Source organism: Pezoporus flaviventris, unplaced genomic scaffold (assembly GCF_033815535.1).
Source record: "Pezoporus flaviventris isolate CSIRO_AGI_PZ_B2104156 unplaced genomic scaffold, CSIRO_AGI_Pfla_v1 ptg000116l, whole genome shotgun sequence".
Taxonomy (NCBI): Eukaryota; Metazoa; Chordata; class Aves; order Psittaciformes; family Psittacidae; genus Pezoporus; species Pezoporus flaviventris.
Genome location: NW_026892664.1, coordinates 752337 through 776339, shown reverse-complemented (window position 1 = coordinate 776339; position 24003 = coordinate 752337). Strand labels below are relative to the sequence as shown.

The 24003-nt window shown below is 47.8% G+C and overlaps 3 protein-coding genes across 3 annotated transcripts; 2 read left to right on the top strand and 1 right to left on the bottom strand.

The window, feature by feature from the left end:
* Positions 1–588: 588 nt before the first annotated feature.
* Positions 589–1583, top strand: LOC133282188 (olfactory receptor 14J1-like). Its single transcript, XM_061478256.1, has one exon. The coding sequence runs from the start codon at positions 606–608 to the stop codon at positions 1581–1583; it is 978 nt and encodes a 325-aa protein (XP_061334240.1). The 5' UTR covers positions 589–605.
* A 10754-nt stretch (positions 1584–12337) lies between these two features.
* Positions 12338–13525, bottom strand: LOC133282187 (olfactory receptor 5AP2-like). The gene is made up of 2 exons (XM_061478255.1): positions 13517–13525; positions 12338–13300 (listed from the first exon to the last, which is right to left on the bottom strand). The coding sequence occupies exons 1-2, from the start codon at positions 13523–13525 to the stop codon at positions 12338–12340; spliced, it is 972 nt and encodes a 323-aa protein (XP_061334239.1).
* An 8525-nt stretch (positions 13526–22050) lies between these two features.
* On the top strand, positions 22051–22923 carry LOC133282138 (olfactory receptor 5J3-like). Its single transcript, XM_061478215.1, has one exon. The coding sequence runs from the start codon at positions 22054–22056 to the stop codon at positions 22921–22923; it is 870 nt and encodes a 289-aa protein (XP_061334199.1). The 5' UTR covers positions 22051–22053.
* Positions 22924–24003: the final 1080 nt, after the last annotated feature.

Sequence of the window (24003 nt, the reverse complement as noted above, 5' to 3'; positions counted from 1 at the left end):
GCACTGAGAGGGAGCAGAGGTGGGCACCGAGCAGCAGCTCCTGGCAGGGACAGCTCCAGGCAGCAGAGATATGGATGGGCAGGGAGTGGGGGCAAAGTGCAGCCCAGCCCCGGGGAGGGTGCGTTCAGGCAGCTCACTTGGGGTCTGGCACTGGAGGTGGCTGCTGGCCGTGCTCTGCTGCCCACAGCCCTTTGCTTCTCAGTGTGAGAGCTCTGTGGACTGTCCTTTGAAACCGTTCTCCCCTGCTCTCAGCACGGGACAGATGTTTGTGGGTGTTCTTAAGATCAATTTGTGTGAAGGCACCTTACAGGCAGTGCAAGTTTGAGCACAGGGCAAGTGGGAGAGGACTGATGGACACTGCAGCTCTCTTGGTTCTGCAAAGAACTGAGACTTTTGGACTGATGCAATGCTCTTCTGATTGTACCTAGGAAGAAGCCTCAGCAGTGTAATGACATGACTGGCGACGACGCTGAACCTCTCCTCTCCTGCTAAAATGTGCTCAGTTGTGAATGTGTAAACTGAACTTCTGTATCTGACATCCCTCCTGTCCTGACCTGTCACTGCCTTTTTCTCCGCGGACACTGCCCCATGCCCAGAGGCAGCAGATGTCCAACGGCAGCTCCATCACCCACTTCCTCCTCCTGCCATTCGCACACACGCGGGAGCTGCAGCTCTGCCACTTCTGGCTCTTCCTGGGCATCTCCCTGGCTGCGCTCCTGGGCAACGGCCTCATCATCACCAGCACAGCCTGCGACCAGCGCCTCCACACCCCCAGGTACTTCTTCCTCCTCAACCTCTCCCTGCTGGACCTGGGCTGCATCTCCACCACTGTCCCCAAATCCATGGCCAATTCCCTCTGGGGCACCAGGGCCATCTCCTACACAGGCTGTGCTGCACAGCTCTTTTTCTTTGCCTTTTTCATCTCAGCAGAGTATTCTCTCCTCACTGTCATGTCCTACGACCGCTACGTGGCCATCTGCAAGCCCCTGCACTATGGGACCCTCCTGGGCAGCAGAGCTTGTGTCCACATGGCAGCAGCTGCCTGGGGCACTGGGTTTCTCAGTGCTCTGCTGCACACGGCCAATACATTTTCACTGCCCCTGTGCCGAGGCAATGCTGTGGAGCAGTTCTTCTGTGAAATCCCCCAGATCCTCAAGCTCTCCTGCTCACGCTCCTACCTCAGGGAAGTTGGGCTTCTTGTGGTTGGTGTGTGTTTATCATGTGGGTGTTTTCTGTTCATTGTGGGGTCCTATGTGCAGATCTTCAGGGCCGTGCTGAGGATGCCCTCTGAGCAGGGACGCCATAAAGCCTTTTCCACGTGCCTCCCTCACCTGGCCGTTCTCTCCCTCTTTGTCAACACTGCTGTCTTTGCCTACTTGAAGCCCCCCTCCATCTCCTCCCCATCCCTGGATCTGGTGGTGTCAGTGCTGTACTCGGTGGTGCCTCCAGCAGTGAACCCCCTCATCTACAGCCTGAGGAACCAGGAGCTGAAGGATGCTGTGAGGAAGCTGGTGACCAGATATGTTTCAGCAGATATACGCTGCTTGTTTTATCCTGGAAAGGGTTTCCAGTGTAGGTCATGACAGGCCATGCCTGTCTTTCCTGCTTTACATTTGTTTTCCTATTTCAATTTGTGATGATGTTGTCTTCATCGAAATGTCAGTTTTCATCTCCTAATTAATTTGCCACTCGTGGTGTGTGACCCACAGACTTTGTGTCACTCTGGTCTCTGATTGTATTTAAGGGAAATAAATGATCCTGCAGCAACTTCTTCTCTGTGATACGTCCTCACATGTCAGGAATGAAGGGGAATGAAAGCAGCTTTCTGTCTGCTCCAGCTCTGGGATGGCTGCTCTCTGCCTGCAGCAGGAAGAGCTCTTGGGGAGCCCAAGGGCCCGGGGCTGTTGTGCTGGTGTAGGGAGATGGGATGGCATGGGGGGGGGTGCAGAGCTCTCAGGGTGTCGTGGGCAGGGGAGCACGGGACACAGGGGTCCCTGCAGGGAGCTCCCCTGCAATGGCCCAGGCTGGGGCTGCCTGGCTGAGAACAGCCCATGGGAAAGGTCTGGGTGGGCAGGAGCTGGACAGGAGGCAGCAAGGGAGGACAGCAGCATCGGGGGCCGTATGAGCAGGAGCACGGCAGAGCAAGGGAAGGGATGATCTGGAATCCTCCATCCAGGTTTCACATTCCCAACTCAGGAACGCTATTGGCAAGCAGGAGTGCATTTAGTAATGAGCCCTCAGGTCAGGAGATACTGGAGCACGGTGCCTGTGGGGAGAGGCTGGGGAAGCTGGGCTTGTCCATCCTGGAGAAGGGGAGGCTGATGGGAACCTGAGATCTTGTGAAGGGAAGGCTGATGGGGACTGGCTGCCTGTAGCGGCAAGGAGGACATGGAGAATACAGAGCCAGGATCCTCACCATGGTGCCTGGTGGGAGGACAAAAGGCAGTGGGGGACAGTGACAGAGGAGAGGTTCAGGCAGGACAGAAGGAAGCCTTGTTCCCATAGGCTCAGACAAGTGCTGCATCAGGTCCCCCCACTCCCTGCCCATGTCTCTGCTGCCTGGAGCTGTCCCTGCCAGGAGCTGCTGCTCTGTGCCCACCTCTGCTCCCTCTCAGTGCTCCCAGAGCCCATGCCATGGGCTGTGTGCTCAGCTCTGCCCTGCACACCCCTCCTGGCAGCAGGGCTCTGCCCAGGCCATCTCTGCCTCTGCAGGAACCTCACACCTGGCAATCAATGGATCCATCAATGGTGAATGGAGAAACATGGTCAGCCCCTGAGGAAAGCCTTGAGAGCTTCTTAACTCTTCAGTTAGTTACTGGTGGCAATGAGCAGTGTGTAGGGAGGTGAGAGAGGGTGGAGGGAAGTCAGCAAGAAGCAAGGTGGTGGTTCAGGGCTTTAACAAATCCTTACAAGCATGATGGAGCCCAGCAATGGAGAGCAGCTGGTGCCCACTACTGGGGGTACCTGAACGCTGCTCATCATGCCCCATGAGCCCACCTTCCTGCCTCCCTCTCCTGCACTACCCAAACTTGCTTGGAATGCAGGATCCATCCCTGAGCCTGGGGAATGCAGGAACCTCCTGCAGTGAGGTGTCGCTGCTGCAGGGGAGGTGCAAAGCTTCTGTGAGACACTTGTGAGTGCAGGCAGAGAGTGGGGTTTGTGCAGCAGAGAGGGTGCTACAGGCAGGAAGCTGTCCCAGATGAGGTGCCCTGTCCCCAGAGCATGGGGTACCTTGCACCCAAGGACACCACCTTTCCTTTTGGCTCTTGCCAAGAAGTTCTCAATCCAGACCATTGCCTTTTCCCACTGCTCTCCCATGGTGCTTAGTTCTCTATACCGATGGCATCACCCATTCCTCTAGAAGCCTCCTTTAGATCAGCTTGCTGAGGGATATTCAATGCATCTCTTGAATTGACACTATACTAGCAGCCTACAACTATGTGAAATGTGGCTGCAGAGATGATGGAGGTTTTCTTGCAGGCAGGAAGAGAAGGAAACCTCTGCAAAGTGCAGCCTAGAAGGATCAGATTCGAAGTTAGGGAAGAGAAATGTCTCTCAAGAGGTGGACTTGTGGGGCAGGAGGTCTCCCAGAGGAAGTCTGGCTCAGCCCATGGCTTTGTGTTTCAAGGAACAGACAGGGATGGGTGCAGAGATGGGACTGAAGGTACAGAAATGCCAGGTGAGAGCTAGGTGGGAAAGCAAGATGGGGGTCAACAGCCTGAAGGGAAAGAGGTGCAGGCATGGGCCGGTGAAGGACAGCCTGCAGCAGAGATGGCTGAGGATTCTGGCATGGCTGGAAGGCACAAAAGAACAAAAGGCCTCTGTGCCCTGGGCTATGGTATTTGCCTCTTTCATCAGGACCTGTAAGGAGACCTTTCCTTCTCAGGATTTCAGGCTCTTCCCTAAGGGCTGCAGTCAGGGCTTGGCTTTCTCACCATCAGACACCTGCATTTTGCCTTTGTCTCCCTGTAATCACAGCCTCCAGTTTTTTGCTTTAAGGAGTCCCTGGGGAGGCTTTGCCAGTAACAGCCCTCAGTGGGGCCCATTAATGCTGAAGGCACTTGGGGCTTTGTTTCTGAATTGGACTTCCTGAGAGGTTTCCTCAGCACCTGATGTTCATGGACTCAGCCCAAATACACCATGGGGCTCATTAGAACCTTTGGGTTTTGTCTTTTGGATTGCACAGCACATTGGAGGTTTCTGAGTGCAGGAAGATTGCAAAGAGCAACTGATAAAAGTTCTTGTCAAGTGTTTGTTTTCATATGTTTAAGTTTAGAAATTTCTGTGCCTTCTGGAATGCCCGGCACAGGGATCACAAGAACCTGCCAGGGCCCTGCCGCCTTCTGCAATGCCTGGTGAGCTTCCGCGATCCTTGCCGGAGCCAGGAAAGTCCCCTTGTGCTCAGCTCCCAGTGACAGCACCAGCAGCTGCAGTGCCCAGGGGCTGCTCCTGCCCTGACACCTTCTCAGCACCTCTGACACCAGCAGCTCCTGCACACAGAAGGTTCCTGCTTTGCCCCCAGCACCTCTGCAGGCAGAACTGAGCTCCAAGCACATGAACAAACCCAGTGCCTCCTCCTCACCCATCCATCCCCTGCTCCTACAGCTGGGATGGCACCAGCACAGCTCCTGACAGCTTCTCCTCCCTTCCCAGCACGCACCCACAGTGTGTTTGAGGCCAACACTAAAACAGGATTGCAAAGTCAAAGAACACGGACCTGGATGCGCAGGGCAGCCCCGGGAGATGCAGCCTCCCGAGGGAGGGGTCTCCTCCACACTGGTTACTGCAGGGCTCTGGCAACTTAAAAAGCCCACGCTCACCGTGGGGGCCCCGTCACAATGGGCATCTCCACAGCGACCGCCACAGCTTTGTGATGGCTGGAGAGTATGGAACTGCCTGGGGACAGGTGAGCAGCCAACAGAGAGTTTGTGGGTCAGGGTTAAAGGGAGAAAAGTGATGGGAGACATTACTGTGGGGACCTGTTACAGACTGCCTGATTAAGGAGAACCTGCGGATGAAGCACTCTATAGACAGATAGGAACAGCCTCACGCTCACAGGCCCTTGTCCTCATGGGTGACTTCAACCACCCTGACATCTGTTGGAAGGAGGGTATGGCCTGGCACAAGCACTCCAGGAGGTTCCTCGATTGTGTAGAAGACAACTTCCTTCTCCAAGAAATAGAGGAACCGACAAGGAGAGGTGCCGTGCTTGACCGTGTGCTCACCAACAGGGAAGGGCTCGTAGGAAATGTGATGCTCCAGGGCAGCCTTGGATGCAGCGATGACGAGATGGTAAAATTTGAGATCCTCAGGACTGTGAGGAGACCGTGCAGCAAGCTCACTGCCCTGGACTTCAAAAGAGCAGACTTTGGCCTCTTCAGGAACCTGCTTAGGAAGGTTCCATGGGATCCAGCCCTAGAGGGCAGAGGGGCCCAAGACTGTTGGTTGATATTCAAGGATCACCTGCTGCAAGCTCAGGAGTGTTGCATCCCAACTAGAAGGAAGTGCAGCAGGAGGGCCAGGAGACCTCCTTGGATGGATAAGGAGCTCCTGAGGAAAATTCAAACGAAAAAAGAGGCTTCTAAAAGGTGGAAGCAAAGACAGGCATCCTGGGAACAATACAGGGATGTTGACCGGGGATCTAGGGACCAGGTTAGGAAAGCTAAGGCCCAGTTAGAATTCAACTTGGCTAAGGATGTTAAGGATAACAGGAAGGGATTCTACAGGTACATAGCAAATAAAAAACAGACTAGGGTAAACGTAGGTCCCCTCAGAAAGCTCTCAGGAGAACTGGCTACACAGGATTTGGAGAAGGCTGAGGTTCCCAATGACTTCTTTGCTTCACTCTTCACTGGCAAAGGGTCTGACCACACCACCCAAGTCTTGGAAGGCAGATGCAGGGACTGTGAGAATGAAGACCTTGCGCCCACTGTAGGAGAGGAACTGGTTCGAGACCATCTTAAAAATCTGAACGTGCACAAGTCCATGGGTCCTGATGAGATCCATCCGCGGGTCCTGAAGGAGCTGGTGAATGAAGTTGCGAAGCCACTGGCCATCATATTTGAGAAATCATGGAAGTCAAGTGAAGTTCCCATGACTGGAAAAAGGGAAATATAACCCCCATTTTCAAGAAGGGGAAAATGGATGACCCGGAGAATTACAGACCAGTCAGTCTCACCTCTGTGCCTGGCAAAATCTTGGAGCAGATTCTCCTGGAAAGCATGCTAAGGGACATGAAAATCAACAAGGTGCTTGGTGACAGCCAGCATGGCTTCACTGAGGGGAAATCCTGCCTGACCAGTGTGGTGGCCTTCTATGATGGGGCTACAGAACTGATGGACAGGGGTAGAGCAGTTGATGGCATCTACCTGGACTTGTGTAAAGAGTTCGACACTGTCCCACACAACATCCTTGTCTCTAAATTGGAGAGACATCAATTTGATGGATGGACCACTCGGTGGATAAAGAACTGGCTTTATGGCCGCATGCAAAGCGTTGTGGTCAATGGCTCAATGTCCGGCTGGAGACCAGTAACGAGTAGTGTCCCTCAGGGATTGGTGCTGGGACCGGTCTTGTTCAACATCTTTGTTGCTGACATGGACAGTGGGATTGAGTGCGCCCTCAGCAAGTTTGCTGATGACACCAAGCTGTGTGGTTCGGTTGATACCCTGGAGGGAAGGAATGCCATCCAGAGGGACCTCGACACGCTTGCGAGGTGGGCTGATGGCAACCTCATGAAGTTTAACCATGCCAAGTGCAAGGTCCTACAGCTGGGTCGGAGCAATCCCAGGCACAGCTACAGGTTGGGCAGAGAAGAGATTCAGAGCAGCCCTGAGGAGAAGGACTTGGGGGTGTTGGTAGATGAGAAAATGAACATGAGCCGGCTTCAGTGTGTGCTCACAGACCAGAAACCAACCATATCCTGGGCTGCATTAAAAGGAGCGTGACCAGCAGGTCGAAGGAGGTGATCCTGCCCCTCTGCTCTTGTGAGACCTCACCTGGAGCATTGTGTGCAGTTCTGGTGTCCTCAACATAAAAAGGACATGGAACTGTTGGAACAAGTCCAGAGGAGGCCACGAGGATGATCAGGGACTGGAGCACCTCCTGTATGAAGATAGGCTGAGAAAGCTGGGGCTGTTCAGCCTGGAGAAGAGAAGCTGCGTGGAGACCTCAGAGCAGCTTCCAGTATCTGAAGGGGGCCTATAGGGATGCTGGGGAGGGACTCTTCATTCGGGACTGTATTGATAGGACGAAGGGGTAACGGGATAAAACTTAAACAGGGTAAGTTTAGATTGGATATAAGGAAGAAATTCTTTCATGTTAGGGTGGTGAGGCCCTGGAATAGGTTGCTCAGGGAGGTTGTGAATGCTCCATCCCTGGCAGTGTTCAAGGCCAGTATGAATGAAGCCTTGGGGGATACGGTGTAGTGTAAGGTGTCCCTGCCCATGGCAGGGGGATTGGAACTAGATGATCTTAAAGTCCTTTCCAACCATAACTATTCTATGATTCTATGATTCTATGAACTTGCCTGATGATTTGGAGTCTTGGCTGAACATGGCCCAGGTCTCCTTTCCACCTTACTGCTCTTGCTCAGGTACTGCGGGATGGTCCCTGCACACCATGGTGTTCCCCTCTGGCTCTGTTTGAAGAGATTAAAGAGATAAACCTCTGTAGTACTGGCCAGGTTTCTGCAAATTAGAACCTTTCTCTGGCTGCACCCTACAGCCCTGCCAGTGCTCACTGCTCCGGCGGTCACTCTCCATTCAGACCTTGTCCCTGCATGGGCAAATTAAGAGATAGTCTTCTCAGTGAGGCAAATGAGTAAGCAACTGAACATTCTATTCAATGTTATTCTCTGGTCATTAGTATCTCCTCCATTTCAAAATATATTAGAATTATGGTCTTTAGTAGATGAGCAGCACTTTTGTTTGGAAATGGGTTTCAAGTCTTAGTAAAGACTCTTTAATCTTTCCAGCTTCAATGTTTCTTTGCTTTGAAGATGATGAGGTGCCATCTCTAAGAAATGCTCTTTCTCAGTAACTTCAGAGCAGTTTCTGATCTTGTTCTAGTCTGTCTCCCAGAAGACAAGCCATCTCAAAGGTTGAGGAATTAACAGCTCCAGATGTTTAACTTGTGAAATCACTAAAGAAATTCTTCAGTTACATCTGAAGGGGAGAGAAAACAAGATTGCCATGGGTGATGTGCCCAGTGAGGCTGCTGGCATCGTATCCCAACCATCTAAGATAGAAAGTAATAACTGGTAAAGACAGGAGTCTCTGGTTGATGCAGCCAAACATTGACACCAAACACCCTGTAGAACTGAACAGAGCTAAAAAGGAGAGGTGGAGAATTTACTTCTCTGAAGCTCTGATTTATAAAGCAAGCCAGGAGGTGAGAAAATCAGTTTTTTCTCAAGATAGAGATGTGTCCTGGGTTCAGCAGTAGCAGTCATGTTTCTTCTTCTTGGTAGCTGGTGCAGTGCTGTGTTTTGACTTTCGGCCTGGGAACAGAACTGATAGCGATGTTTTGGTTTGGCCAAGGACTTTGTGAGCCTCATGCTCTGCCAGGGAGGAGGGGAAGCCGGGAGGAAGCAGAGCCAGGACACCTGACCCAAACTGACCAAAGAGGTATTCCATACCACAGCACGTCATGCCCAGGATGTAACTGGGAGTTAGCCGGAAGGGCTGGGAGACTGCAGGGGTTGGAGGAGGTAACGGTCGGAGCTTGGTTGGGCTGAGGGGGGGCGAGTTATCGGTCGGCTGGTGCTGAGGTGTTGTATTCTCTCCCTTGTTATTTCCTTTATCATTATTATCACTGGTGGTAGCAGTAGTGATTTGTGTTATACCTTAGTTACTAAACTGTTCTTATCTCAACCCGTGGGAGTTGCATTCTTTTCAATTCTCCTCTCCGTCCCTCTGGAAGCAGGGGGAGCATTAAGTAAATAGGACTTAAGAAATGTACAACACCCCTTAATTCTGAATCTGATGAGCCCTTGATGTGCCCAAATACTCCTTACCACTGGGTGGTCTCAGCACAGTTCATCATTCTCAGTTATGAATTCCATTGCTTACAATTCCCTTCTTTGAAGTGAAATCTCTTGCGAAGCTGCAGCCTGGGGAGGGATTCCCCCTAATATTCAAAGCTGGAGCTTGAGACCTTGATTCCCACCAGCTTCTTCTCTTTGAAAGGCACAAACAAATGCAATGAATCTTTTGAAACCTTTTTTCTGACTCTTTTTGAGCAAGCAAATGTAAAAATACACTTCCTCTTCCTCCCACCCCAGCAGCTTTACTAAACTGCTCACAGGTAAGAGTGAGGAATTTTATTGGAGCTGAGGGACAAGGTCCAGAATCTTGCAAAAAAAAAAAAAAAAAAATTCATCTTTATCAGTGTCCTGGGTTTAGCAGTAGCAGTCATTTTTCTCCTTCGTGGTAGCTTGTGCAGTGCTGTGTTTTGACTTCCAGCCTGGGAACAGTGTTGGTGAAGCCCATGTTTTCGGTTGTTGCTAAGTGATGTTTACCCTGACCAAGGACTTTGTGAGGCTCATGCTCTGCCAGGGAGGAGGGGAAGCTGTGAGGAAGCAGAGACGGGGCGCCTGACCCGGGCTAGCCGGGGAGGTATTCCATACCACAGCACGTCATGCCCGGGGTGGGGGGTAACTGGGAGTTACCCGGAAGGACACGGGCTTCCGGGTGGGACTCATTTCTTGGGCGGTGTTATTGTATTCTCTTCCCTTGTTATTTTCTCTTATCATTGTTGTCGTTGGTAGTAGCGGTGGTGATTTGTGTTGTACATTGATTGCTGGACTGCTCTTATCTCCCCATGGGAGTTGCACTCTTTCAATCCTCCTCCCCATCCCTCCAGGAGCGGGGAAGGGGAGAGCCCTGGGGTGGGGTGGGGCCTCGCTTGCTCTCAGCCCAGCACCACTCACTGGGAGTGAGTGAACAAGCTGTCTGGCTAGGGTATAAACCACGACAATCAATGACAAAAGTTATAACTGAATAAAGCTGATTGGTGTTTCCTGTGAGGAAAAGAGGCCTGGGATAATTCTGGGCAGTTTCTTCATATAGGCTGGTGACTGCAAAGTAAATTGGAGTTTGAGGTTCCTTCTCCTCTTGATTTCTTCCAGGGAAGATGTGAAGGCTGGGTCCATTTCTCATGCAATACTGTCACTGACTTTTGTTCAGGAACTGTGGTAGAACCTACATAAAATCAGGAGGGTTAGTGGAATATCCCAATGTTTTAGTGTCTTATAGGCTTTCTCACTTGACATGAAATCTTCATGTCCTGGATGATACAACTCTTTTGTGTTGTAAGTGGCTGAAAAGCCTTCTCCCTCACTCCACCAGAGCCCCCTTCACCTCCTTGTTCCTCAGGCTGTAGATAAATGGGTTGAGCATGGGGGTGACTACGGCGTAGAAGATGGAGGCCACCTTATCCAGGCTCCTGTGGAATCCTTTGATGGTGACCAAAGCTTGCTCATGTGCCTTCCTAGTGATGGCTGAACCTGACCCCGATTCAGGGATTGACTTGATCTGTGTTGGCTTGGTTTGGCTTAGTCTTGGACCTCCTCATAATCCCCAACTCGCTTGATGCTCTGGAATGTTGGCTGAACTTGACCTGGCTCTCTGTTTCTGCTCTGCTTCTCTTGCTCAGGTACTGTGGGATGGTCCCTGCACACAATGGTGTTCTTCTTCAGTTCGGTTTAGATAGATTAAGGAGACAAACCCATGTGGCACTCCCCATGTTCCTGCAGAATAGAACCCATTACCCTCTGCCCCCAACAGCCCAACCAGTGCTCACTCCTCTGGCATTCCCTCTCCATCCAGACCATATCCCTGCATGGGCAAATTAGGAGATAGTCCAATCAGTGAGGGAAATTAGAGTAAGAAATTGAATATTACATTCAAGTGTTATTTTCTGATCCTTTGCGCAATCTCCTTTACCAAGTATAATATTAGGTTTTTAGTGTTCGTTTGATTGGCAACACTTTGTTTTGGCAGTGGCTTTGGCATGATGTTTATCTGCTGATTTTGTCCCAGAAGACTTCAGGGCTTCATTTGACACCAAGGACTTTCGTTTCCCCACCTTATTTCTTCTGCTTACAGACTTGGTTTGCAATGATTTGCAAGTCTTGCTTTGTTTCTACAACTGGCTTGTGCTACAATACCGCAGACAATCTGATGTATCTACTGTATGTCATTATGTATCATTTTTTCCCCTTCCTGTTTGTCCTTTAAGCTATATACTGCATATATTTGACAAACTAGAAGGGAGAAAACAAGGCGCGGTGAAGGTTTTTAAGGAAGCTCTCCAATTTCAAAGGCCTCTGATCTTCCTTGCTCTTCAGCATTTAATTGCATTGATCCTGGCTCCTTCACTGACCACAAGTAGAAGACCCTTTTGTCCTGGATCTAACTCACCATCAACAGGCTTAATTTGTAAGTGACATAGACAATTTAGTTCTCCCTGGTGTGCTTTAGCATGAGCTGGCCATGGACATAGGATGTGGGTGCTTATTTCCAGCTTATTTCCATTTATCTCACCATTTAAGTAAACAGGACATAAGATGAATGCAAAACACCCCTTAAAATGAATGGGATGAGTCTTTGATGTGCCCAAATACTCCTTACCACTGGGTGGTCTCAGCACAGTTCATCATTCTCAGTTATGAATTCCATTGCTTACAATTCCCTTCTTTGAAGCGAAATCTCTTGTGAAGCTGAAGCCTGGGGAGGGATTCCCCCTGACATTCAAAGCTGAAGCCTGGGGAGGGATTCCCCCTGATATTCAAAGCTGGAGCTTGAGACCTTGATTCCCACCAGCTTCTTCTCTTTGAATGGCACAAACAAATGCAATGAATCTTTTGAAACCTTTTCTCTGACTCTTTTTCAGCAAACAAATGTAAAACTACACTTCCTCTTCCCTCCCACCCCAGCAGCTTTAATAAAGAACTCACAGGTAAGAGGGAGGAAATTTCTAACAGCTGAGGAACAAGGTCCAGAATCTTGCAAGAAAAAGACATCTTTACCAGTGACAGAAGTTATGACTGAGTAAAGCTGATTGGTGTTTCCTGTGAGGAAAAGAGGCCTGGGATAATTCAGGGCAATTTCTTCATATAGGCTGGTGACTGCGAAGTGAAATGAAGTTTGAGGTTCCTCTCCTCTTGGTTTACTTCCAAGAAAGAAAGAAGTGATTTGTGGGGTTCATTTCTCATTAAATACTGTAATTGACTTTTGTGCATGAACTGTGGAAGAAACTACATAAAATCATGAGGATTAGAGGAAAATACCAATGTTTCAGTGCCCCATAGGCTTTCTCAAATCACATGAAATGTTCATGTCCGGGATGATACAACTCTTCTATGTTGCCAGCCGTTGAAAAGCCTTCCCCCACACTTCACCAGAGCCCCCTTCACCTCCTTGTTCCTCAGCCTGTAGATGAATGGGTTGAGCATGGGGGTGACCACGGCATAGAAGATGGAGGCCACCTTATCCAGGCTTCCATGGCTAGAAGAAGGTTGTAGGTACATGAAGAATGCTGACCCAAAGTATACGGACACAGCCGTCCAATGGGAGGCACAGGTGTGGAAGACTCTGACCGTGCTCTGTGCTGAGCACATCCTCAGCATGGTGCAGAGGATAGAGATGTAGGAGAGCAAAATGACCACACTTGTGCCCACCACATTGATGGTGACGAAGGCAAAGATGACCCTCTCGCTGTTGTGCATGTCGGAGCACACGAGCTTTAGCACAGGGACGACGTCGCAGAAGAAGTGGTCAATGCGGTTGGGACCACAGAAGGAACCTCCAAACACGCACCATGTGAAGATGATGGCACTGGGGAAGGCAAATAGGTAGGATGATGCTACCAGCTGCCAGCAGACACGGCTGGAGATGATGGTCACATAAAGCAGGGGCTGGCAGATAGCAACGTGCCGATCATAGGCCATCATGGCCAGGAGGTGACACTCACTAACAGCAAAGAAAGCGAACATGAGGAACTGCATCATGCAGCCGGTAAAAGAAATGGTTTTGTCCTCTGATAACAGGTCTGCCAGCAGCCTGGGGGAGATGACTGTGGAATAGCAGATGTCAGTGAAGGCAAAATGGGTGAGGAAGAAGTACATGGGGGTGTGGAGGCTGGGAGACACCCGAACCAAGATGATAATGCCAAAGTTCCCCACCAGAGTGACAATGTAAATCAACAGAAACAACACAAACAGAGGGGTCTGCGCAAGAGGGCTGTCTGTAATTCCCAACAGCATGAATTCAGTCTGGGTGTGATTTCCTTCCATGACCTGGTGCTACCTGCTGAGGCAAAAGGAAGAGAAACATAACAGTTTTTAGAAGTGGAGATTCATTTTTGGACCATATTTGACTCCAATCAATCACATTTTTAAGTGCCACATTTTGGTTGAATTCATATATTATGCTATCTTTTTAACCAAAATCATATGGTTTTTTGGTCTTCACTTAGTGTATTTATAAAGTAACAGGAAGCACACTGAAGCAACAAATGACATTTTTGGTTTTCTATACTGGAACACTTAAAATGATGGATTTATTTAGGCACTTTTGGACCATATTGTAATTCAAACAATGACCGGTTTAACTGCTACATTACTGTATATTCCACTATATTTTCTAACTCAAATTATATATATTTTATGTTATACAGTTGAGGTATCTTGAACTGGGACCGCATTCTAGGAACAAATAGTATTTTCAATGCTAGGACTCCTAAAACTATGGATTTATTCAAGCGCGTGTGTTTTCAGACTAAAGAAAAGAATCAGATCTTTCTTCACTTTCACTTTTCAGTTTTCAGAGTTAATTTGGTCAGAAGACAACTGAAAACCTCATAGTAGCGCATGTAATCCAGGGGGATAGAAAGTCCCAGTCCCAGTGAAATCCAGTTTACGCGTGAATGAACTGCACGCATTTTCACTTGCCTTTTAGATATCACTCCAGTCACCAAATCACATTTATCAAACTATTTGACTTTATTCATAACAGATAAAATTCACATGATTTATAACTCTCTGAGCTCCAGCACAATGAAGCATCCTAAACCTATGAGCATTAAGTTGCTTGCATTAAAAAGGAGTGGATGTTACAATGTGCTGATTTTTTACAGTCTCTATTAGTCAGTGACTATATTCTGCTGACAATCTGCAATGTTGCATTTCTTTATAACAAAATAAGATTCATCCTCATTTAACTCTTGAATAAATCAGTGCATCTTGCTTTAGCAGCCTCTGTAAAAGAAACACAACCTGCATCAGACATTGCTCCCTCTTATTATAAAAAGAACCCACATTGATAAGGCTGTTTTCTGACACAGCTTTCCCAAAGAGGCCCTGAGGACATGAAGAAGAAACACGACTGCTTCAATGAAGGTGAGGCTCTGCTTTGTGTTGATGGTACTTCCTGTGACTTCCTTCTGCCACCGAGTGATGGGAGCCACGGGTTAATCCCCAAAGCAGCAGAGAACATCTACGTGCCGGCATCAGCTCTGTTAAGCACCCGATGTGAAGAGAGGTGAACTTCTTCAGACTCCAAGAGCCCAGCTTGTGGTGCTGAGGCTGTAAATACAGTTGCATGTGCTCTCCTGGGGGGAAGCCTTCAGGGCTGCTCGTGACTTACCTGAGGAAAACAAAGAGAAGCAAAAAGCAAAGGGTGTGAAATCACCTCTGAAAGGCATTGTGGTACTTGGGCATCTGAGAGACATGGAGTGGATGACCCAAGCCAGAGCACAGCTACACAGCAGCAGTGCTGAGCAGCTCATAGGATGCTTCTGGCATACTTGTGGACTATGCAAAGGTTTTGGTCTCACCTTGGCAACAGAATGAGGAGGGATTTAGAGACATTCTTGATCTTGCAGAGGGCCCCTAAATACAACATGAAGTACAAGTGACTCCTTCTCTGGAGCTGCTGCTGTCCCTCTGTGCACACTTGCGTGCCCAGTTTTCCAGCCCCAATAGGATTATCCACATGTAGTGCCTGGATGGCCAACACCTGAGCTGGTGCTTTAGGGCTTCCACTGTATTGAAGGGTGAGAAATAGGCATTTGAAGCAGTGATGAATTGTCCCAGGGTGAGCTAATAGGCCTTTATTCACCTGAGCAGCCTCAGCTGGGGCTTCATCCCTACCCTCCACCCATTTACCCCTCATCTCTATTTAAGCTCAGACCAAGGTTTTTGCACTATGCTTGAGAAATTCTGGTTTCCAGTTTAGCATTAGCTGTGCCCATCTATGGAATCCATTGATGGTGATCTGAGGTTGCTTGTGGACTTCCCTAGCAATTGCTGGACCTAAACTTGACCAGGAGATTGACTTGACCTGTGTTGGCTTGGTTTTGGACGGGCTTCATAGTCTCCAACTCGCTTGATGCTCTGGAATCTTGGCTCAACTTGGCCTAGGTCTCTGTTCCTGCTCTACTTTTCCTGCTCAGGTACCATGGGATGGTCCCTGCACACAGTGGTGTTCTCCTTCGGTTCAATTTAGATAGATTAAGGAGACAAACCCCTGTGGCACTCCCCATGTTCCTGCAGAGTAGAACCCATTACCCTCTGCACCCAACAGCCCAGCCACTGTTCACTGCTCTGGCAGTCCCTCTCCATCCAGACCATATCCCTGCATGGGCACAATAGGAGATAGTCTATTCAGTGAGGGAATTAGAGTGATCAATTGAACTTTATACTGGAGTGTTATTCTGCGGTCAATAGTATCACCTCCATTTTCCAAATATAATTGTAGAATAATGCTTTTGAGTAGGTGGGTAACACTGTGGTTTGGTAATGGGTTTCCAGTCTTAGTAAAAGCTCTTTGCAAACATCTCCTTGCTTAGTGGTAATGGTTATACTGGGACAAATATAAACATGTACAGAAGAAATGTCTAATATGTATTTACCCCCTCTCCTGACACAATCCTTTTTGGGGATGTATTTTATCCTATTTAAGAGATCAGCATAGACAATTTCAATAGGATATGCTCTATTTGTCTGTATTGTTGCCTTTCTAGTTCCCCTCAGCAATGACAAGGTGCAGGTTCTGTCTTTGAATGATTTCCTTGGAGAAAGGAACAAGAGGTAAGCACAATAATAGCTCAGCCTGAAAGAGGCTGGGTCTTCAACAGGAAACCAGAAGTGGCATCTCAGGTACTGTTTTGGGGGATGGTGGTGGAACTAGTTTTAAACTCCTCTCAAATGTCTGTGTTTGAGACACATGGTTATGTTATAAATCCTTTCTAAAAAGAAGTTTTACTTCCTGACCTTAATCTGACATGAAATCAGTTGCTTGGAAGTATTTGCTGTTTGCTTAAAATGTAATTTGAATGATAGAAATTAAAGGGGAAAGCACATTTTTAACAAGTCACCAGTGAAGCTGGAAGAGAAGGAAAGATAAATTCATATGCCCGTCTGTCTCTTCTATGTATTTATTCTTATGAGATGAGAGCAGTTATTGAGATGCAGTTTAGCCCCAAAGTAGCCACTAACCTTGTTATTAATCAGTTGTTTTTAATGAAAACCAACATATTGCTTTTATTTCTGAGCACTTAGACTAAGGGGCAACAAATGCAGATGCTGAGCTACCTGGGGTAATGAAAAGAGTCTCTGGGACATCTTCAACCTGAAAAGCAGCATGAAAGTTAATATTCCTTTACTCTGTATTATCAGAGCAGTCAACATGAGCTGCTCTTCCCTTAATGTGGAGAAAACTGCAGGCAGATGGAAACATAGTGAAGACCACGGTGATGTCCAAGGGAAAACTTGTTTTGTTAGCTTCAGACTTCCTTTGAAATCGGTGTGTGAAGATAGAAGATACATTCAAAGCTTGGTTTAAGAGCCTGAGTGGTAGATGTAGCCAGTGACTCCCTGCATGGGCAGGTGTCCTGGGTTCAGCAGTAGCAGTCATGTTTCTCCTTCTTGGTAGCTGGTGCAGTGCAGTGTTTTGACTTTCGGCTCGGGAGCAGAGCTGATAGCGATGTTTTGGTTTGGCCAAGGACTTTGTGAGCCTCATGCTCTGCCAGGGAGGAGGGGAAGCCGGGAGGAAGCAGAGACAGGGCACCTGACCCAAACTGACCAAAGAGCTATTCCATACCACAGCACGTCATGCCCAGGATGTAACGGGGAGTTAGCCGGAAGGGCTGGGAGACTGCAGGGTTGGAGGAGGTATGGGTCGGTGCTTGGTCGGGCCTGGGGGGTGAGTTATCGGTTGGCTGGTGGTGAGGTGTTGTATTCTCTTCCCTTGTTATTTCCTTCGTCATTATTATCATTGGTGGTAGCAGCAGTGATTTGTGTTATACCTTAGTTACTAAACTGTTCTTATCTCAACCCGTGGGAGTTGCATTCTTTTCGATTCTCCTCTCCATCCCTCTGGGAGCAGGGGGAGGGAAAGAAGTGGGGGGAAGTGAGCGAACAAGCTGCCTGACTGGTATAAACCACGACAGAGGGTGGTTGTGGACCATCTAAGCATCCTGCCAAGGTGCCTGGTTGGTTTTCATTAGAGAATGTCTTCATTATCTACAGAGTACAGGATTAAACCCCACTAATAGTTAAGCAAGGGATTAAGCCATCATAACCAAGCCCATGGAAACCACCCTGCTGCCTGGGAACTGGGAGCCTCTTGGACACTGATGGCCTGGGAAAACTGGACTATGGTGACAGAGTTTGTTTTCAAGGGGTTCACAGATTGCCTCGACTTCCAGGTTACCCTCTTTGTGCTTTTCCTGCTCATCTATGTCACCACTGTGATAGGAAACCCTGGCATCATTGCTGCAGTCTGGCTCGATTCCCAGCTTCAGAGCCCCATGTACTTCTTCCTCAGCCACTTGTCCTTCTTGGATCTGTGCTACTCCTCCGCGGTGACACCCAAAATGCTGCTGAACCTCTTGTCTGAAAGGAAGACTATTTCTTTTGCTGGCTGCTTCCTACAGCTCTATTTCTATGCTGCTTTTGCAATCACAGAGTGCTACCTCCTGGCTGAGATGGCATATGACCGCTATGTTGGCATCTGCAACCCCTTGCCTTACCCCATCCTCATGTCCAAGAAGGTCTGTGTTTCCCTCTTAGCTGGGTCCGATGCAGTTGGGCTTTTTAGTTCAGCCATCTTCACAGGCTTTGCATTGAGGGTGTCCTTCTGTGGCCCCAATGTCATTGACCACTTCTCCATGTGATCTATGGACTTAAGGTGAATTTCAGTGCTTCCAGGTAAACCCCATGACAGATGGGAGCATGCAGGAGAACACACAGAGCAGACCAAGGAAGCTTGGAGGAGAGAGGAGGAAGGAAAGTTCCCTAAAGCTGCAGGAAACAGGGAAGTTTGAGAGGAACTTCCTGGAATCTTCTTCCCTAATCACAGACCAATCAACGACCCATCAAAGAATGTTCAAAGGTATTTGAAAATTTCCCTGCTGCACTTTAATCCTTCAAAGTGCTTTTCATAGTGAAGAAATACTTCAAAAGATTTTGGTAATATACAGCGTAAAGGATTGGACAGTGATGGTTCCTAAATGTACTGTTGAGTGGGATTGTTCAGTACATATAGTCAAACTTAATGTACAGTAAAGCCATGCTGCATTAGTTGCAATAAAACTCTTATTTCTACTTTTATTCTCTCTTTTTGCTCTAGGCATGTAGTTCTCTGTATCCACAAGACCATTAGTTGTGGGATTTAACTGGCCAAAAGTGGAGTTCAATAAGCAGACATTACATCTGATCTCAGTCTCCCTCCTTAGAAGGAACTAAAGACCTTGCCAAATCATCATGGGAAATGGCTCAAGTGAATGATGGTTCATAATGATATAATGAAGATATCAGTTGCATATAGAACACGTATCATGATTCTGCCGTATTTAACTTCAGGACATCTGATTTTCAGGTGGATAAGGCGCACCCAGCCTATGAGTCATGGCACCTCCTTATGTCAGATTTCAGTTCTGTATAACTTCAATGTATTTTTTATTTGAAACTCACCCTTTCCATTACCCCCATTACCACCTTCATTATAAGAGGAAAATTAATAGGCTCAAAACATCCTTAGACACAACAGAGCTGATACAAGATGAGGAATTTAGTGATAAACACTTTGAAGGTTTATACCTAATAAACTGATGACTGTCTACCTGCTTTCTACAAGTTGTTTTTCCTCCTTGTCATGCTGTTGTAAGAAGCAAAATAAGTTTATTCTGGCAATAACTGGAATATGTGTTTTTATTCACCTTTTCAGGGAAAGGGAGCGTGTTTTGAGCTGTGCCTGAAGGATTGGTGATATAGTGGGAACAAACAGGAATCGCTGGTGAAAGTGTTGGCACAGAAACTCCTCAAATATAAACCCTGCTGTTAAAACATTGCCATTTGTAGAAGCTAAACCCAACCAGGGGTCAACACAGCTGTCTGCATTGCTCTTCTCCATCCATATTTGGGTTTGTTGGTGCAGGTTGTTGCTGGTTGTGCTGGTGACATTGATGCTTTCCTCCAGAAGCTCATGGGTTCCAGTGAGTCCTGCAGCATTTCTCAGCCATTCCTTTGGCCAACTGAATGGCACCACTGGAGTTCACAGACTTGAAGATAACCTGGGACACCTATAGCTCATGTGTTGGTCTGTATGTCACGCTGATGTGGAGCAAGGTGAGCCCAAACCCATCTCATTTGTCCATCTCTCAGCCAGTCCTCTAGGCTCTCAGTGATACAAATCAGTAGCTCAGTGACAGTCTCCCCAGGAAAGTGGTGGATTCCCTAACATTGGACAGTAGCCTTTCAGGCTCATTTAGTGATTGGAGGTTTGGGTCAGCCTTCATCTTCTATAATACCACCTGTCTTCTCCAGGCATCCATTCAGAGGTAATTACCTAAGCGGCTTGCAGCAAGTGTTTAAGATAATTGACATAGACTGCCCTTTGGTTGCACCTTCTCACCTGCCCCTTGATTCTTCAAAAGGACTTGTGAAGAACACTTTGTGCTTGTTTGGATCTCTGCTTTTCCTGTCCCTGGAGGCTGCTGAATGTTGTAACAGGTTAGAGATCTTTGTGACAACAATTAGAAGAGATTTTCCATCAGCCTGTGTGCACAGCTAAGCCTTTATTAGCAGTTTAGGCTGTTGTGACTCATGGGTTCTCATTCAGGGGCCAGCAATATATAACCAAGGTTCATGTATCTTAGAGCCCTGAATTGTAGCCAAAACTGTGACAAATACTTGTTCCCCAAGTGTTTGTGTCTGTTGCCTGCAAAGACCTGCAGGGAGAGATATAAAAGTAACACATTGGTGCAAGTGAAGAACTTCACCTGGTGATGAAAATAGGCTGGAAGGTCTTGGAGGTTCAGGAGGGACATTCTTGTTTGGAAGCTAGGAGGATGCCTTCAAGAGAGAATCCCCTTGATTTGCTGTGCAGATATCCAGTGTCATCTAATGTGGAAGAGAACTTACAGCTGTAAGAGGTGACCCCCTTCCACAGGTATGTGAGACCATACCATGAAAGGTCCAGGTTAGCCCTGCTCTGGTAGAAATCACTGCAGCAACTGGGGAGGCTGCTCAGAATTGTGCCAGGTAAAGATTTGCTCCTCTGTGTTGGTTTTAAAGAGGTGAAATATTCCTGCTGGGATGTACTTATAGAATCCCAGCCTGCTTTGGGTTGGAAGGGAGTTTAAAGCTCATCCAGCTCCAACCCCTGCCACGGGCAGGGACACCTTCCACTAGAACAGCTTCCTCCAATCCCCTGTGTCCAACCTGACCTTGAACACTGCCAGGGATGGGGCAGCCACAGCTTCTCTGGGCACCCTGTGCCAGTGCCTCAGCACCTTCCCAGGGAAGAGCTTCTGCCTAAGAGCTCATCTCAGTCTCCCCTCTGGCAGGTTCAAGCCATTCTCCTTGGCCTGTCCCTACAGGCCCCTGTCCAAAGCCCTTCTCCATCTTTCTTGTAGCCCATTTAGCCACTGCTGCTTATCATGGTGCTTATGGTATGTTTAAGGAACCTTGCAAAATAAGAGACGAGAAAACTCACAAGGACAGATGAACCTAACCACTGGCCCTGAAATAGTGATACTCACTTTAAAATGTAAAGAATATTTCTACAAAGAAATATTCTGTTGATGGAGAATGGATCTTCGCTGAGTCTTCCGGTCCTGACACTCATCTGGTGGGGTAAGATTTTAATTCTCATCTTTAATCCTGTAAAGATTTAGTTGTTTTATTCTGAACCTTCATGTTATCAGGGACAGAAACCTGTAATTCACACTTTTTTTTCATGAGGGTGAGCAGCTTAACTTAGTGCCTAACTTAGACAACCGGAGTTGAGTGAGTTTGGTTTAGCAGAGCTCAATGGTCTCATCATGGTGTTGATTCCTCCTAATCGTATATTCTCTTAATAGTACTAAGGGAATAACATCTTCAGACCCAAATTTTGCTCATGGTCTCCTGGCATCACCTCCCCAAGGTTTCCAAGACTGTAATATTAAACTCTTCATGTCCTGAATGAGTTTTAGGGTCATGCAGCACCCCTTCCCTTCTCCTTCCTTAATTCCCAGCAAGTTAAAGGCTCTTTTTCCTTCATCTCAATGAGTTTTCCAAAACCACCCAAAGAAAGCTACAGTGCTTTTAGTCTTATATGAGTTATAGCCAGAAGCTGCTTCCAAAATCAGTGCTGTCTTCAGAGAAACTTGATCACGGGAGATCAAGGGCAGAGCTGATGGCTTGGTCTGTGTCACATCAATCCCTCTCTGCTGCTGTAGCCATTGGTCTCATCAAACTGTAGGTACCACAATGGGATTGAGTGATATAAATGGATCTGCTCAGAGGTGTTTGGGGAAGCTGGGATGCTCTCACTTCAGAAGGGGCCTCCTCTTTCCTTGGGCTGTGTAAGAGGGCAAGCTTGGAGCAGATGGCCAGAGCAGTCCATTCCACTGTAGCTCCCTGGAAATGGATAGTGGGGATGCCATCGGTGCACAGGGTGCTAATTGTCAAGTTATCCCATTCCAGTTCAAATAAAGGCATGGTTTCCACTGTCCTGTATTTTCAAGACTTTTTTCCTTCCTTGCCAGATACAAAAGCCCTGAATGGCAGAGCAGAATCACACCTCAGCAGCAGAGTTCATCCTCAAGGGTCTCAGTGACCAAGCAGAGACGAAGGCAGCCCTTTTTGTGCTGTTGCTGCTCATCTACACCATCACCCTTCTGGACAATGCAGGGATAATTGTAGCCATCCGAGGTCACCCACAGCTCCACACATCCATGTACTTCTTCCTGGGCAGCCTCTCCATTGTTGACATCTGCTTCTCCTCCGTGGTAGCCCCCAGGACTTTGGTCAACTTCCTATTGGGGAAGAAGACCATTTCCTTTGCTGGCTGTATGGGTCAAGCTTTCTTCTACATCGTCTTTGTGACAACTGAGTGTTTTGTGCTGGCTGTCATGGCCTATGACCGGTACATGGCCTTCTGTAACCCCCTGCTCTACTCCTCTGTTATGACTCGGAGGTTATGTGTGGGGCTGGTGGTTGGGTGCTATATTGGGGGTGTCCTGAACTCCATCATTCGGATGACCTTCATCATCAGACTGCCCTTCTGCAGCTCCAATGTCATCAACCACTTCTTCTGTGATGTTCCTCCTCTCCTGGCTTTGTCCTGTGCCAGCACGTACATCAATGAGATGATCCTCTTCTCCTTGGCTGGTGTCATTGAGCTCAGCACCATCTCTGCCATTCTGGTCTCCTACCTCTTCATCTTCTTTGCCATCCTGAGGGTCCGTAATGCTGAGAGCAGGAAAAAAGCCTTTTCCACCTCCATGTCCCACCTGATTGTGGTGACCATGTTGTATGGAACAACCATCTTCATGTATTTACGCCCTAGCTCTAGTTACTCCCTGAACACTGACAAAGTGGTCTCTGTTTTCTACACAGTGGTGATCCCCATGCTCAATCCCCTCATCTAGAGCTTGAGGAACAAAGAGATGAAGGATGCTCTGTGGAGAACTGCAGAAAGAATCATAGTCAGGCTTTGAAAACCCTGATCCAGGGATGTGGGTAACATGAGGATTTGTCCCAGAGGCTGTGGAGCCTCCACCCATGGACATGTTCAGAAGCTGCCTGAATGAGGCCAGGAGCAACCTGATGTGACCATGACTAGTCACTGATGTGACTATGACCAGCAGGACATAGTTATTGCTCAGAAAGGACATCTAGGAGGTCTCTGTTCCTATGACTTGCAAATTATACACATAAACACGTATGTATGTGTGTATATATATCAAAACACAATATTAAATGCATCCTAACCTATATATTTATATATAACACAATATATTCTTGTGTTAAATGTCAACACCAACACACACGATACTGATTTTTCTTGCCTCAGTTTAGTTGGGGTCTCAGTGATTTATGGGCTGGGTAGGGGAGGCAGCTCCTATGAAAAGCTTTTCCCAGGACGGATGGAAACCCAAGATCTAAATGGATGAACTGATGTTTTAATGCAGTTGTGGAGCAATGGGATATCGTGCATGAGTCAAGTGAGTGAAATGCAAATTCTTCATCGGGTTTGTGTTTGGAACCAGGCTGCTGAGTTAAATCACAGTCAAATTGGGCTTTGCCGCCTCTTTTCAGGCAGCTGTAGAACTTCACCCTTTCAGTTTTCCTCAAGTTCCGCCTTTCTCAACGCCTTTAAGACAAGCTCTAAGGAGTTTTCTAATTTATACCCACAGTAGTTTGTTAAAAACAAAGGCAAGAATGTTATCGGTAGAGCTTGCTGCAGGAGAGTTGCGCTTTGGTTTGAGGCAATGGGGATTAAAGAAACCCAAAGCAAACATGGAAACACACCAACACCCTGAAACAACAGGGAAATCGAAGGTAATGAAGAAACCCAACCCAAAGTCCTTATTTCCTATTCAAGAAGTCGTTCCTGGCACAAATTGCAGCCCCCCCCCCCCATATCCTGGTTGCTATAAAATCACAATGCCACCAGGGAAAACAGTCACCACAGGGCTTCCCCACACACCCAAAACTTCCCTATTTCT

Bases quoted from the DNA above. Each gene is read 5' to 3' on its own strand.
- LOC133282188 (XM_061478256.1), top strand. From the start codon at position 606: ATGTCCAACGGCAGCTCCATCACCCACTTCCTCCTCCTGCCATTCGCA.
- LOC133282138 (XM_061478215.1), top strand. From the start codon at position 22,054: ATGGCAGAGCAGAATCACACCTCAGCAGCAGAGTTCATCCTCAAGGGT.